This window comes from Bombus flavifrons, chromosome 14, assembly GCF_040668555.2.
Source record: "Bombus flavifrons isolate JBK064 chromosome 14, iyBomFlav1_principal, whole genome shotgun sequence".
Classification (NCBI taxonomy): domain Eukaryota; kingdom Metazoa; phylum Arthropoda; class Insecta; order Hymenoptera; family Apidae; genus Bombus; species Bombus flavifrons.
Genome location: NC_138455.1, coordinates 8,260,823 through 8,273,081, shown reverse-complemented (window position 1 = coordinate 8,273,081; position 12,259 = coordinate 8,260,823). Strand labels below are relative to the sequence as shown.

General features: G+C 39.4%; 3 protein-coding genes across 4 annotated transcripts in view; all 3 read right to left on the bottom strand.

The window, feature by feature from the left end:
* Positions 1–131: 131 nt before the first annotated feature.
* LOC138186563 (hyaluronidase) lies at positions 132–4,800 on the bottom strand. 2 transcript variants are annotated; one of them, XM_069126553.1, is made up of 6 exons: positions 2,916–4,800; positions 2,725–2,812; positions 1,793–2,010; positions 1,289–1,715; positions 721–925; positions 132–624 (listed from the first exon to the last, which is right to left on the bottom strand). In XM_069126553.1, the coding sequence occupies exons 3-6, from the start codon at positions 1,935–1,937 to the stop codon at positions 391–393; spliced, it is 1,011 nt and encodes a 336-aa protein (XP_068982654.1). In that variant the 5' UTR covers positions 1,938–2,010; positions 2,725–2,812; positions 2,916–4,800; the 3' UTR covers positions 132–390. The 2 variants fall into 2 exon arrangements, with proteins under 2 accessions (XP_068982654.1, XP_068982653.1); XM_069126552.1 differs by lacking the exons at positions 2,725–2,812; positions 2,916–4,800 and adding an exon at positions 2,380–2,711.
* Positions 4,801–4,940: 140 nt separating this feature from the next.
* Positions 4,941–8,015, bottom strand: Nmt (N-myristoyl transferase). The gene is made up of 8 exons (XM_069126551.1): positions 7,864–8,015; positions 7,080–7,315; positions 6,787–6,997; positions 6,595–6,711; positions 6,366–6,536; positions 6,111–6,291; positions 5,756–6,019; positions 4,941–5,691 (listed from the first exon to the last, which is right to left on the bottom strand). Exons 1-8 carry the CDS (start codon positions 7,971–7,973, stop codon positions 5,533–5,535), a joined length of 1,449 nt encoding a protein of 482 aa, XP_068982652.1. The 5' UTR covers positions 7,974–8,015; the 3' UTR covers positions 4,941–5,532.
* Positions 8,016–9,119: 1,104 nt separating this feature from the next.
* LOC138186820 (uncharacterized) overlaps positions 9,120–12,259 on the bottom strand; it is a 52,374-nt gene continuing 49,234 nt past the window's right edge. Inside the window, exons 5-6 of the mRNA XM_069127038.1 lie at positions 11,596–11,670; positions 9,120–11,415 (exon numbers count right to left, since the gene is read on the bottom strand). Of these exons, the coding sequence (XP_068983139.1) occupies positions 11,212–11,415; positions 11,596–11,670 (279 nt within the window). The 3' untranslated portion in view covers positions 9,120–11,211. The remainder of the gene's footprint in view (positions 11,416–11,595; positions 11,671–12,259) is intronic.

Here is a 12,259-nt window from a genome sequence, read left to right as displayed (position 1 = left end):
GTTTCGATCTTTCAGAGACGTTGGTGACAGACGATAGGGTTGACAAATGAAAGAAGAATCCGACGAGGAAGAGTACGTCTCACGTTTGTTGGGAACTTCCACTTTTCGGAGATAGAATGAAAAAAGTGGTAGTTTCGTAGGAATTTTATTTCGGTCGCTGCTCGAATACGTCGCGCAACATCTCCAAGTATCGTCTAAACCAGTAGTCTTTGGTTTCACTTTGGTGTCTCGTGTTTGATATCTTTCTATTTCGAAGGTCGAACAGATAGATCTCCTACGTATGTCATGTATGATAACCGTATACGTAAGCGACAGAAACTAAAGATTTTTTTACAATTTCTCCTAATATTTTGCCTCTTTTATAAGAGAATCGATATTCCAAGTGCTACGTCAAACTTGGTCGACGCTCACATCGATTCTGTTGTCCACAAGAGTGCTGTTGCTTTGAGTCAAGCCAAGAGCGGTTCGTCTAATTCGATCTACAATGGGCCCTAGTTCGTTGTTTACGTATTCCTCGAACTCTACGCACTTTTGCTTGGTATTAATATCGTCGGAGCTTCCCCAAAGGATGAGACCGTCGGCGCCGAGATCCATGATCTTTCGTAGAGTCGCTTCGAGATCGTCCTGCACAGAGAAATCCATTTCGAAGATCAGCCGATTTGTTATCGAGTGACGTATCTTTCAATACTCGAAAATTGTTTTTTACGTAAAAAGACTCACCTTGCTCAAATACATATCCCTCTTATCTTGGTACTTGTACCAATAATAGGGGAGGACCTTCTTCCTAATCGCCATTTGTTTCGCTATTCTCAAGGCTTCTCTGACACGGCCTCCGACGAGACCGACTCGTTCACTGCTCGTTAGGCTCAGTCTGAAGTACACCGACGGCAGGAGAACGTCTTCCAGTTCGAACAGCCATGACATTCTGAATGGAGAAGCACACGAGTCTGGTTGGACTTATCGAGAGACCGATTAGATAAGACGGATGTAACTCCCTCAGGACGGTTTAAATTTTCATCAGAACACGATTCTTGACACTGACCCACTTAAAGTCTGAGTGTTGTAACGTTCACGGCTGATTCGTAATCTTGTTACCTTAAATCTCTAAGAAATTTTTTTCACGGAAACTAGAACGCACGATCGGTTGATGAAATTTGTGACGGTACGATAAATGCGAGCGATATTCGTGCACAATGGTACCGATACGGTCGTACGACGGATTACCTAGGAGAGTCACGACATTGAAGATGGTCACGATCGAAATAGAGCAACTTTGGTAATTACATACTTATCGTTTTCCAGCATCGTAGCGCTATCGCACTGGGAACTGTGTTGATTCGGTGTCAGATTGTAGCAGTAGGGGTAAGCATAGTATCCCCAACTGGCGGACGGTCTGATCTGTTTGGCAGCTTTCAGTGTCTCCTCCATGAAAAGTTTCCCGTATTTCTCGAATCTTCGTTTCGCTTCCTGCTCGACGCTTTGATTGTCCCAGAACGGATGCTCACGACGAACTATCTCTATAGAGAGTTTCTTATAAGGCTGGAGGGAAGCCCAATTCTGTCGGAAGATTGGCCTCCAACTTTCGAAATCGATCACCCCCACACCGTGAAACGATTTGTCTGGTATCTGATTGATCAAGTGCTCCCGAAATACTTCGAGATGCTTGGTGAGATTGCCTTCTTGCGGGACACCACCGTTTCTCGTCACTACCTTTCCTGAATAACGTTCAAAGTTCTTTCCTTTCTCCAATCCATCGATAGTCTCACGGTATAAGGAGCGAGTATTGTTTTACCGTTCGGGTCTGTCAGCAACGCCGGGAACATTCCAGGGTCGTAAAGGATCGCGATCTCGTCACCGCGGAAGTTATCCATCGAATTCTGTAGGATGCCATATCTCTTCGATACTTCTTCAAAGTGAAGCCCGTACTTATGGCACATAAAGGTGGGCACGTTCCAGTAAACGTTGAACTCCCTTACGGTTTCGTTGTTTTTGGGGCTGGTCGGTATGAAACTGACAAGAGAAACGACGTGTTAGCGAAAATCGAGTCTCGAAGGCGCGGCCAATGACACGAATTAGATAAGATATTTTCAGACCTGAACTTGAACGCTTTATGGGTATTTCAGGAGTTACAGGATGCGCTTGCCAACATTCGCGTTGTCCTTTTTACTCTCCGTTTTTCTTTTTTTTAATTTTCTACGGAAAAACGTAACGTGCCCGTATACGTGTCTTTGCAGCACTAGGCTGCAACACGTGTTCCCGAGAATAAGTTTTAATCGTTCTCTGAACGTACGGCTTCTCTAAATTTAAGACGAAGGGTGCGGAAGAGAGCAAGTTGACTGTTCGCAAGGCATCTCAACGATTAACACGTGTGTCAAGTACCCGAGAAAAAATGCGTCGATCTGAAGTACGGGTGCTAGCATCAACAGCGCTCGGAACATCATCTTTTCTGTTACGATCACGATAACCGAAAAGATGAATCGAATGCACCGACTAGCGGGCTTGATAAGGAAGCGATGCGTAGAATATGTCCGTGTGAAATCACCCAGCGGGTACTTATTGATTTTATCCTGCTTGCAGATGGGACTAGATGACTTCACGAGGAACTCGTCAGAGGTCTTCGTGAATAAACGTCAACGACGATGGTACAACAGCAGTGCGACTGAATTCCGCTCGATTTCAGGCCACTATTTATTCCACATCGTGTGTCTCGTGTTCCCCACCTACGTGTTCGTCAGCGCTTCGTGCTGTTATCTGCTCCGGGTATTGTTCGGTGATTTCTCGTTTCCGTCTTTTCTTTTTTCCTTTTTTTCTCCTTCGCATCGCGTAAAAGGACATCACGCGTTAGTGATCAATCTTGCTGACAATTAAAGTGCATTGAGCCCCCTATGGAAACACCGCGAAATCGGTACACTTACCTGACCAAGGACCATCCGAGAGTTGAAGGCCTTTGCCGGAGGATCGTTAACAATGTTCCGTCATCCAAATCTGTAGTTCACTTACACAGTGCCTCGACATCACGATCGCCCGTAGTTTCAAATCTGCCAGACGCTTTTCAAGGACCATCGTTGGAATTAATAGCATAGTAGTACTCATACAGGGTGTCTGGTAATTAGTCGTGCAAACGCGGAAAAGATGACTCCTCATGAAAAAAATAAGTTGAAAATGTAAAATAATGTTTTCACAGACGAGGCTTTGTATTCAAAAAACAAAAGGCAAGCGATTTTGAAAGTCTGCCCGGTGCACATATACTAACTGTAAGTTTCAACTCGCAGTAGTAATTAGAAATAATAGCATGCTATTTATATTGTTAACCGTGTTATGATATCAAATAATATAAGAATACTATATGGATGGCATATGCGGGTAGCTCATATTTCTACGTGATTCCTGAATTATCCTTTTTCGTAGTGCTTTTTACACATTTTGCAATCGTGTCGAATAGAAGAAGAAATTTTTCAGCGAAGGAAATGAATCCATTTATCGAAGGACAAGTTTCTATCTCGCGAAATAAATTTGTCTGTGAAGGAAACTCTAATCAAACGTTAATTTTACTTGCGATCAACATTCGAACTTGAAGATGATAATTTTCCTCATACAAACAAAGCAATTTGGCGCGTTTGGAGGTAACGAATGTGTCCTTTTAATCTTAATGGTCGGATTGATTACCTGAAGCATTTTTACAAGACAGTTAAGCTCCCTTTCGTGAGCTTCTTTTGACACATAAAGATAATAACGGTAGGATAACGACCAAGGTAACAATAAATTCCATTCTTCGTCATTAATCATGCGAATAGTACCATTGTAGAGATAAATGTTTGAAATATTTGCCACCTGTGAATATAATTGATTTCACTAGGGAGAGCTAAATTCTTATTGAACATAAATAATTAGCCATTGTAAGAGACGAAAGGTAGCAAAGAAGATGAATTTTAATGGAAGATAATACGGCAAATGTCTATAAAGAATTTGACATCTGTGGAATATTATTGTAGAATTGATCAGTGAATTTACCGCCAAGTCGTACGATTAAACATTTTTCCCTGTCATTATTAGTTTGTACAATCGTTATTCACTTGTGTGTGCATTAAAAGATATATTATTTTCCAATGTCATGTTAAATATTTCTAGACAAACATATATTCATAGGGTATCTAGAGGACAATTAATCGAAGTTCAATAAATTAAATCATTTATCAAGAATGAGCACTCGTAATTTAGACAATATGTAAATGGACGATATGTAGGCAATTAGAAATATTAGCATCGTAGGTAAATAGAAAAAATGGGCGTGTAAATATCAGCTGTTATAATCGCCACGGGGCCATCATTTCGCGCCTTTTATCTTGAAAAGACCTTGCATGTCGGTTGTGCGTATACTGTGTTAAATATTGATCTGCAGCAACTGTTACAAAGACCTCGGCTCGTATTAGGAGCACACGCTGCTCTCATAAAAGAATATATGTATATGACAGTCGAAAACGTTTGCTGGAAGAAAATAAAAAGAAATCAGCTGCGTGATGTTTTCCAGAAACTTAAAATTATCTAAAACGCAGCTTGTAAAGATATATATTTCAATGAAGTTTACATTTAAACAACGTAAATTACTTTTGATGCCGTACCGTTGGGCCAGCGGTGTTTCCCTTAATGACAGTCCTTAAAAACTGGTTTCTTTCGGTGTCTTTTTAGTTTTACCGCTATCTAATCGGCGCCGGAAGCAGGTCGCTTGTTATGCAACCACGTGTTTCGAACGTACCGGAAAAGAAAACAGTATCAAAGCTAATGATCGAAAAATGGTGGAATCATTCGTGTCAGCTATAAACGTATCACGTACGATAAGGAAACTTTATTTCGTGCTGGAGTATACAGGTTACAAAGGGAAAATGAGATTTACGATATAAAGTCGGAGAAGGAAGAACGAAGGGGGTAAACAAACAAATGGATCGCTTTATACTTCGATCTTCTTTTATTTAAATTTTTCTTCCACTGTCCACTTCGGCATACTTTGCGGCCTATTTAACCAAAACAGACGCTGAGGGAAATGTTTAATTCCAAATAAAATAACGCCCAAGGAGCTTTATCGAAAATTTTGAAGTAACTCTGCGGTCGACGATACCTGTAAGAAGGAAACTTGCCCCGCATGGTTCTTGTAAATTACTAGAGCATACGATAATTATCTACATTGCTCGTCACGCAGATACCTATATACACGCGTTGCACATGCATATTTCGATCTTGAACTAATGTCATGATCAAGGGTTGAGACAGAGACTCCCCAAAGATAACATCCACGGAACCGGCGAATCCAATGGAACGTGCTACTTTGATTCATTTAAGGAAACATCGATTTCTTCCTATCGTTCAATATGCTTTGGATGCTCGTTAGTAGAAGACAAAATTATATTTGCTTCCGTTTCCATATATTCCTCCTATATTATCCTAATAATATTTATTTCCATCGTTTATCGTCGCTTCCGTATCGTAAACTTGCACGTGCGAAAACTTCTTTTCTAAACGAATTCGTTTATTTAGAACTTATTGGAGCACCAAACCAATCTTTCCAGGTGTCATGCTAGGACAACGCCAATTATATAAATAATATTGCAGATTTCCGTCACCTATACCAAACTTTAGTGGCTCTAAGAACTCTTTGTTGTCCATGAGATCCAACGCATTAAATACGTCGAAATCGAGCTGAAAATAATATATAAACGATGGTTTTTACTTATATAATAAAGGTACAAGCAATTACACTTACATTACGAGCCGATATCAATGCATCAGTCATGAGTTCGAGCCAAGGAGTCGCAGTGGATACGTTGTAAAAACTGTATGCAGCCCTGAGAGTTTTGTGTGTCTGGTGATGCATTATGGAGCTCGGCAGCGTATAGTAGCTAACCATGTCAGTAATTTTACCATCGTTTTCTACTACAAAACTATTAATAATTCCGTTCTGTGGGAGGAACCAATGTCGGAACTCTTCGATAGAGAAAATCGGAACCAAGTCAAATTTCTCCAAATACTAAAACATGAATGATCTTAATACTCTCTGAATTAAAACATTAACATTAATACTTCTAGCAACTGTAGTATTTTCCTGAAAAAATCATTACATCAGTTAATATTTTATGAGCTTGAGGTATATCTGCTTCAACCAGTTTCCTAAATCCTGGCACTTTTGTATTTTCTGGCAGTTTAAACAACTTTAAAGTTCTCTGCATAGTCATATTGCGAGACAAGTGAGAAAACTTCACTTCAATTAATTTCTTTGGGTTGAGAGAACGATGCCAATACCTTTAAAATCGAATTCATAGTTAAATGATAACAAATAGTGATATAATAGTGAGATTAGTGATGCAGGTACACACCTGCAAGTTGCTATTGGTTTTGGCAATACAACACCAGCGGTATAAACAGCCTGGAATATACCTTGAAGATTAACTCTCCTAGTTATTTCACGTATTAATACTGGTGCAACCCGTTTTGACCTCAGTTTCTTGTGCACACATAAGAAATTTATTTCCACCATTTTTTGAGTGCTGAAATTTTCCTTACATTAGCTAACAGGGGACAGACTGAAAATAATTTGAAACCTACTGATTATAAACACGCAGAGTAGCTGGAATAGCGGAAATGAAACCGACTAGACGTCCGCTTTTAGTCACACGTACCCCACAGTGCCATTCTTTGCACCATCCAGGGGATTGCAGTGCCCTAGAAACATCTTCTATTGAGTACTTAACTGAACTAAACTAGATTATAAATTTCATTAGTTGATATTTTGTTTACCACTTCAAAAAATTAGGTGGGTAATCAAATCTAAACATAGCATCATCATCTTCCACATAATTCTCAGACAATAAAGTATATAATTCTGACAAAACTAAAGGATCATCAAGGTTTAAAGTATCCCATTGGAAGTCTGCTGGTAATGAATAAGGTTCTGCCCTGATTGATGTTTTGTCAGATTCAATGGCTTCATTTTTAACTATTTTTTCATCTGCAGAAAATCTTCATAATATAATCTGGCCAACTTAAAATTATTGTTTACCATCGTGGAATGTAGATGTTAAATTGTTTACCCATTTTTGGTACTGGCTGTGTACTCCAAAACTGATAAGGCTTTTGCATTGCCTCTTCCTGAGTTTTAGCAGGTTTCTGCTGTATATTAAAAACCTCCATTGCCATTTGGATGTCTTTTATAGAAATGTTACACGTGCTATGCATTTCATGTTCATCTCTGTGGCCTGTGTGGTTGTGATTCTCACCAGTGGCATGCGCCATCTTGTTCTTCTTCTTACGATGTCTCTTTTTTGAACTAAATTACAAGTATTTTCCATTTATTTCTTTATGCACTATCAGTAAAAGAAGCACAACTCACACAGGCATACATAATGCAAGAATAAATTAAGAATGCAAGAAGCAACAAGGAAGGTACACGATACATTGAAACTTTACATTTTGAAAATATCTTCAAGGATAATAATATTCATATACAGGAGACACATTAAATATTACATACGATTATATCCTTATAATATTGAACACTTATAGTGCTATATATACCTAGTTTTGAATTAGTAGGTTACTATGACACATAAACATAATTCTAAAGTATCCAACTCAACTACGGGGACAAAATATAATAACATGAGAAGCCTTTTTTTTATTATTTCAAGTTAATAATAAAATATTGTTATTGATAATTATATAACGGTTAATAAAAAATAACATTAAATTACGTCTACGGTATTGCCGGTCATCCATAACTTGTATTCAAAGTGAATCGAATCAAATGCTTTCCAATCATACCAATTGAAATTACACGGCAAGTACTTCGTAAGAATCGAATGAACGTTCGCTCACCTTTTAGATTTCCCATCTTTTTCGTGAATCTCATCCTTCTTAGCCTCCCGTTCCACAACTTGACTCTTTTCCTCCATTTTAATATAGATTTTAATAATGCGCATGCACATGACATGGTGGCTCCCCCTAGTTGCGCTTACACGTAGAATAAACGGGTCACGTGATGTGCGCCATGACTGTTCCTTCGAAAAGTTGTATCGCGTCGGTGTGCTTAAATTAATTTAATTCTTTTAGTAAAAATTTCTTTATACGCCAACAAATTACTCTAAACAGTTTTTATACAGTGTAGGGATCGCGAATAGTATAAAGTTTTTGATCGGCAAAAGAAATTATACGCGTTTTCTTAAAAAGTATTTGGTACGCCTACGAGTCGTTCTATCTCGTAGTGAACGCGCGTTAGATAGAAATAAATTTCTCGGACCGCTTATCTGAAAACTTCGAAATTAGAAAATACGCGTTTACGGTAGTTTGGAAACGTTAGCGGTTTCATTGGCGAGATTGAGAATGTTTCGAATCGATTTTCCGTGGAAAAAGAAGCGTGGGAAAATTCGAGAACGCGGGATTTTCAAGCAGCGAAGGAAAGCAATATGGCGTCGGCTGCGCAGCAAATTTGGCGGGAATGTTTGGCGTCGGTTTTATCATCGATGTTATCTCTTCGAATGTTTGTCAGCGTGTAATGTGAGTCAAAATAAGAATCAATTATTTTTAACGATATCATTTATTTTGTTTTAAACTGTATTGAAAAACCAGTGATGATAGTAAAATGTATTTTTATAAACGAATAAGATAGACAAATTTGAAGATCGGAAAGTTACTTATAATTTGATTCAGTAATTAATCCACCGATAACCGATTCCTAATTGAAATACAATTGTCAGAAATCGACGTTTCGAAATTCTGTTGACTCTAGTCCGTATGCTATTCATTGTCTTTTTATCTTGAAATCAATAGCACTTTTCAATATCATACAATACTACTTTAACGTGGTTTCATTTTTTTTTTTTGCATATATTTTTAATATTATATAATTTTCTTTGAATTATACTATACTATATTATTTCAATACTGTATTCAATACTAAATCATTACGATAACACGTAGCACATGGTGCGTCATCGTTAGATTGAATATGCTTTGCATAGCACAAATACATTGCATAACATACATTGCATAAGCACACGTTGTGAGTTATTGGTTTCAAATGGATCAAGGAATTCGGGTTGTAATAATTGAAATTAAAAAAATGTGAGATTCATACACTAAAATTATTCCATTGTGTGCCAGTCTGACAATTATAGTCTTCTTTATTTCATTACCAACAGTATTCTTACATCTTCATGCCGAAACAATGTATAATTTCTATATCATAATATATATTCATTTATTCATTTATATATTTATTTATTTATTTATTTATGTGTATAATTGTTAATAATTGTAATAGCAGTAAATAGTCTGTAGTAGGCGAGTTTGTAGGTATGTAAACAGCTTTTAGGTACGCGTAATTCCAGTTTATCGATAATTCAAATCCCGCGTACGTCCCGTTCGCATAATTTATGATTTGCATATCTATTTGTCAAACTGCGGGCAAGAGCAAACTCCACGATTTGCTAGCGTGCCGCGATATTCCAATGTTTTCTCTTTCTTTTTTTTCTCAGCTTTTCTTAAGAAACCTGATATCCACGGAAACTGAACGGTTCTTGCTTCTGTTCGACGATTGAACGATAAGAGTCGAGTGGAAATTGATTTTGGAACGAATCTAATCTCGCTTTTAGCGCCAGATTTTCTTCTCTTTGTCATAAATTCTGCAAACTGGCTGGTTTTGATATCCAACTAAAGGAAACTATCGCGTTCTCGCTTTATCAAATGAATTGACAATTAGGATAATTAACGCTTTATTAACACAAGAGAAGTGTTATTACGGAAAAATAAGATGATATGATAGAAGTAATATTATTACGTGGGAATAATTAGGAACTTCTTTTCGCCTTGGATACATAATTAGCGATTTCTTTGAAGTTGCGCGCGAGCAACTTAATTAATTAAGAACTTTCCATGTAAATCAACATTCGCTTCTCCGACTCGAAGAAAACGAAAAACTCGATTGATCCGCACGACTAGTTAAATATTCGACCGAGAGATCGATGTCCAAGTAAATTAGGTCTGACGGTGTACTCGTCGAGTCGCGAACGAAAAAACCGTAGAAAGGGAGTAATAGAAAAGGTTTGTTATTTTATTTGTCGAATGAAACACATGGTCGTGAATCGTACGGGGAATTCGCGGCTTCAGTGAGCAAGTGCCTTGAGGACAACGATCGATCGTTGCTCCAGCAGGTACTGAAATTCAGAATGAATCAGCAGGGAACAAGCAGCAAACGTTTCATTTGTCTTCCCGCGTCTCGCTCTTTTTTCCACCTCGAGGAGTCGAAATGAAATTCCGCGTGTCGAATCAGGGCCTTTAAAACACGAAAAACAATACGGATCTTCACCCCCTAATATATATCAGCGTTGACTGTTCTCGATCGAAAATGAAATGCCCCTGTAAAATCAGCTGTATGGAAGGTATTTGAATTTTCCTCGCTCGCTTTGGCACTGCAACTCTGTAGAAAGTTTAATCCGTAAACTCGAACTTACATCTTAGTTTCGCCTTGTGTGTGTGTGTATTTTCATTTTTTCATTTTTCTGTTCGTTTTCTAACAAGGCATAGGCAACTACGCTACTACGAGAAGAGAACAATTCCTTTTTCCATCACTGAGAGTCTTTAAAACGGCCCTCCGTTAACTATACATGCTTCAGACAGCGCAGGATTCTCCCAGAGGATCCTGGCGACATCTCCCTCTCTCTCTCTTCGGGAGACGAGTTCGTACTCTTCGAATCTGTCAACGAAGAGAAAGACGAACAGGCTTCTAATTTCCCTAGCTTATCTTACGCAAAAACACTCGCTCGCGCGATAATAGTACACGATTCGCGATTTACTTCACACCATCGAAAAACAGAGACGAGACGGTGGAAGCTGATTAATAGAACACAGATTTTCCCAAAGCTTCGACTCGGGAAGCACGGAGTCGCGAGTACTTTTACGAATAATCTTTCCTTAGGACTCGAGGACTTTCTAAACGTTCGAAACATGGAAAGTGTAGGTGTAACAATGACAGGATATGCTATCAGTCGAGAAGAGATGAGAGTATACAAGTAGGACTAGAGTCGCTTCGTTCGATAAGAAACAGATGGATTGCGAAAAAACGCGTTTTATATTCTCGAATCGTAACTCCGGTGGGGGATAATTCCCGAGCTGCCTGGTGCACGGCTGATGTCTTCTAACTAGAGATTCTTCCGCGGTGCTGCTTCCTCAGCAATGATATGCATAGAAGAGTGAGGCCATGAGCCAGAGTGCGCCGCCCCCGTAGAATCGGCTGCCCTCGACCCCGTTTCTACCGGGTCGTTTGCGTTTCGACTTCGATTTGGCGCGCCGTTTGCGCGAGAAAATGGCGTTGGTGGCGTTGGTAGGCGACTCGATGTTGCAGTAACTCAGATCGCAGCAGCTGATGCAGATCTAGAACGAAATAACCGAATTTATTTCACCCGGTCGCCCGGCTTCCTCCTCTCTTCCGCGAGAGAGAAAGAAAGACAATTGGCAACACGAACTATGTGTATGCGGCTGACTAGATAGAGAACAGCCAAAAGAGAGGACAAGCCAGGCCAGGATACTTTGAAAAAATTCGCTATTTCGCACCTGCTGCGTGTCCACTGGGATGCAACCGACCGAGGCAGGTCCGCATTCCGCGCTACTCACGCAGCTCTTGCTCACCTGAAATATAAACGTGCTTTTTCACGGACCATTGTGCTTCAGGGGCATGTTACATTCGATGCGTCATCGTTTTGTATCGGCTTGTTCATACGATCGTTCTCATTTTCTTCACGTTCCAACGGGGGCTGCTTTATTTTCTATCTAGCGATTGTCAAAGTATCGATTCCCGGTCGTTAGGATCTACGTCGTCGATCTTTTTCTCACTGTTTAATTCTTAGATGTTCGATTTCGCGTGCACAGAATGTTCATCTCGGCGATTGCTACGGGTTTTTTCCGCTTGTTTCCCTTCCTTTCTTTCCGAGCGTTCTGAAACTTTAGAGAGAGAGAGAGAAAAAAAAGAAAGGAAAAGGAAAATATCACGGAGGTTTCACTCGAGTCTTTCGTTTGAAGCGAACGAATCGCCGCATAGTCTGAAGCCACTGCTTGGGAAACGCTTTGTTCCGTGTCATCTGCGAATCTTCCCACCATATCGTTACGTAGATATTCGCATCTAAGAATCAATTAATCGATGAACCAACAAAGCCGAGAACCTGTAGAAACCGCGAATAGGTGAATTGATAAGCTCTAATTGATTCCGATGTCCATAATT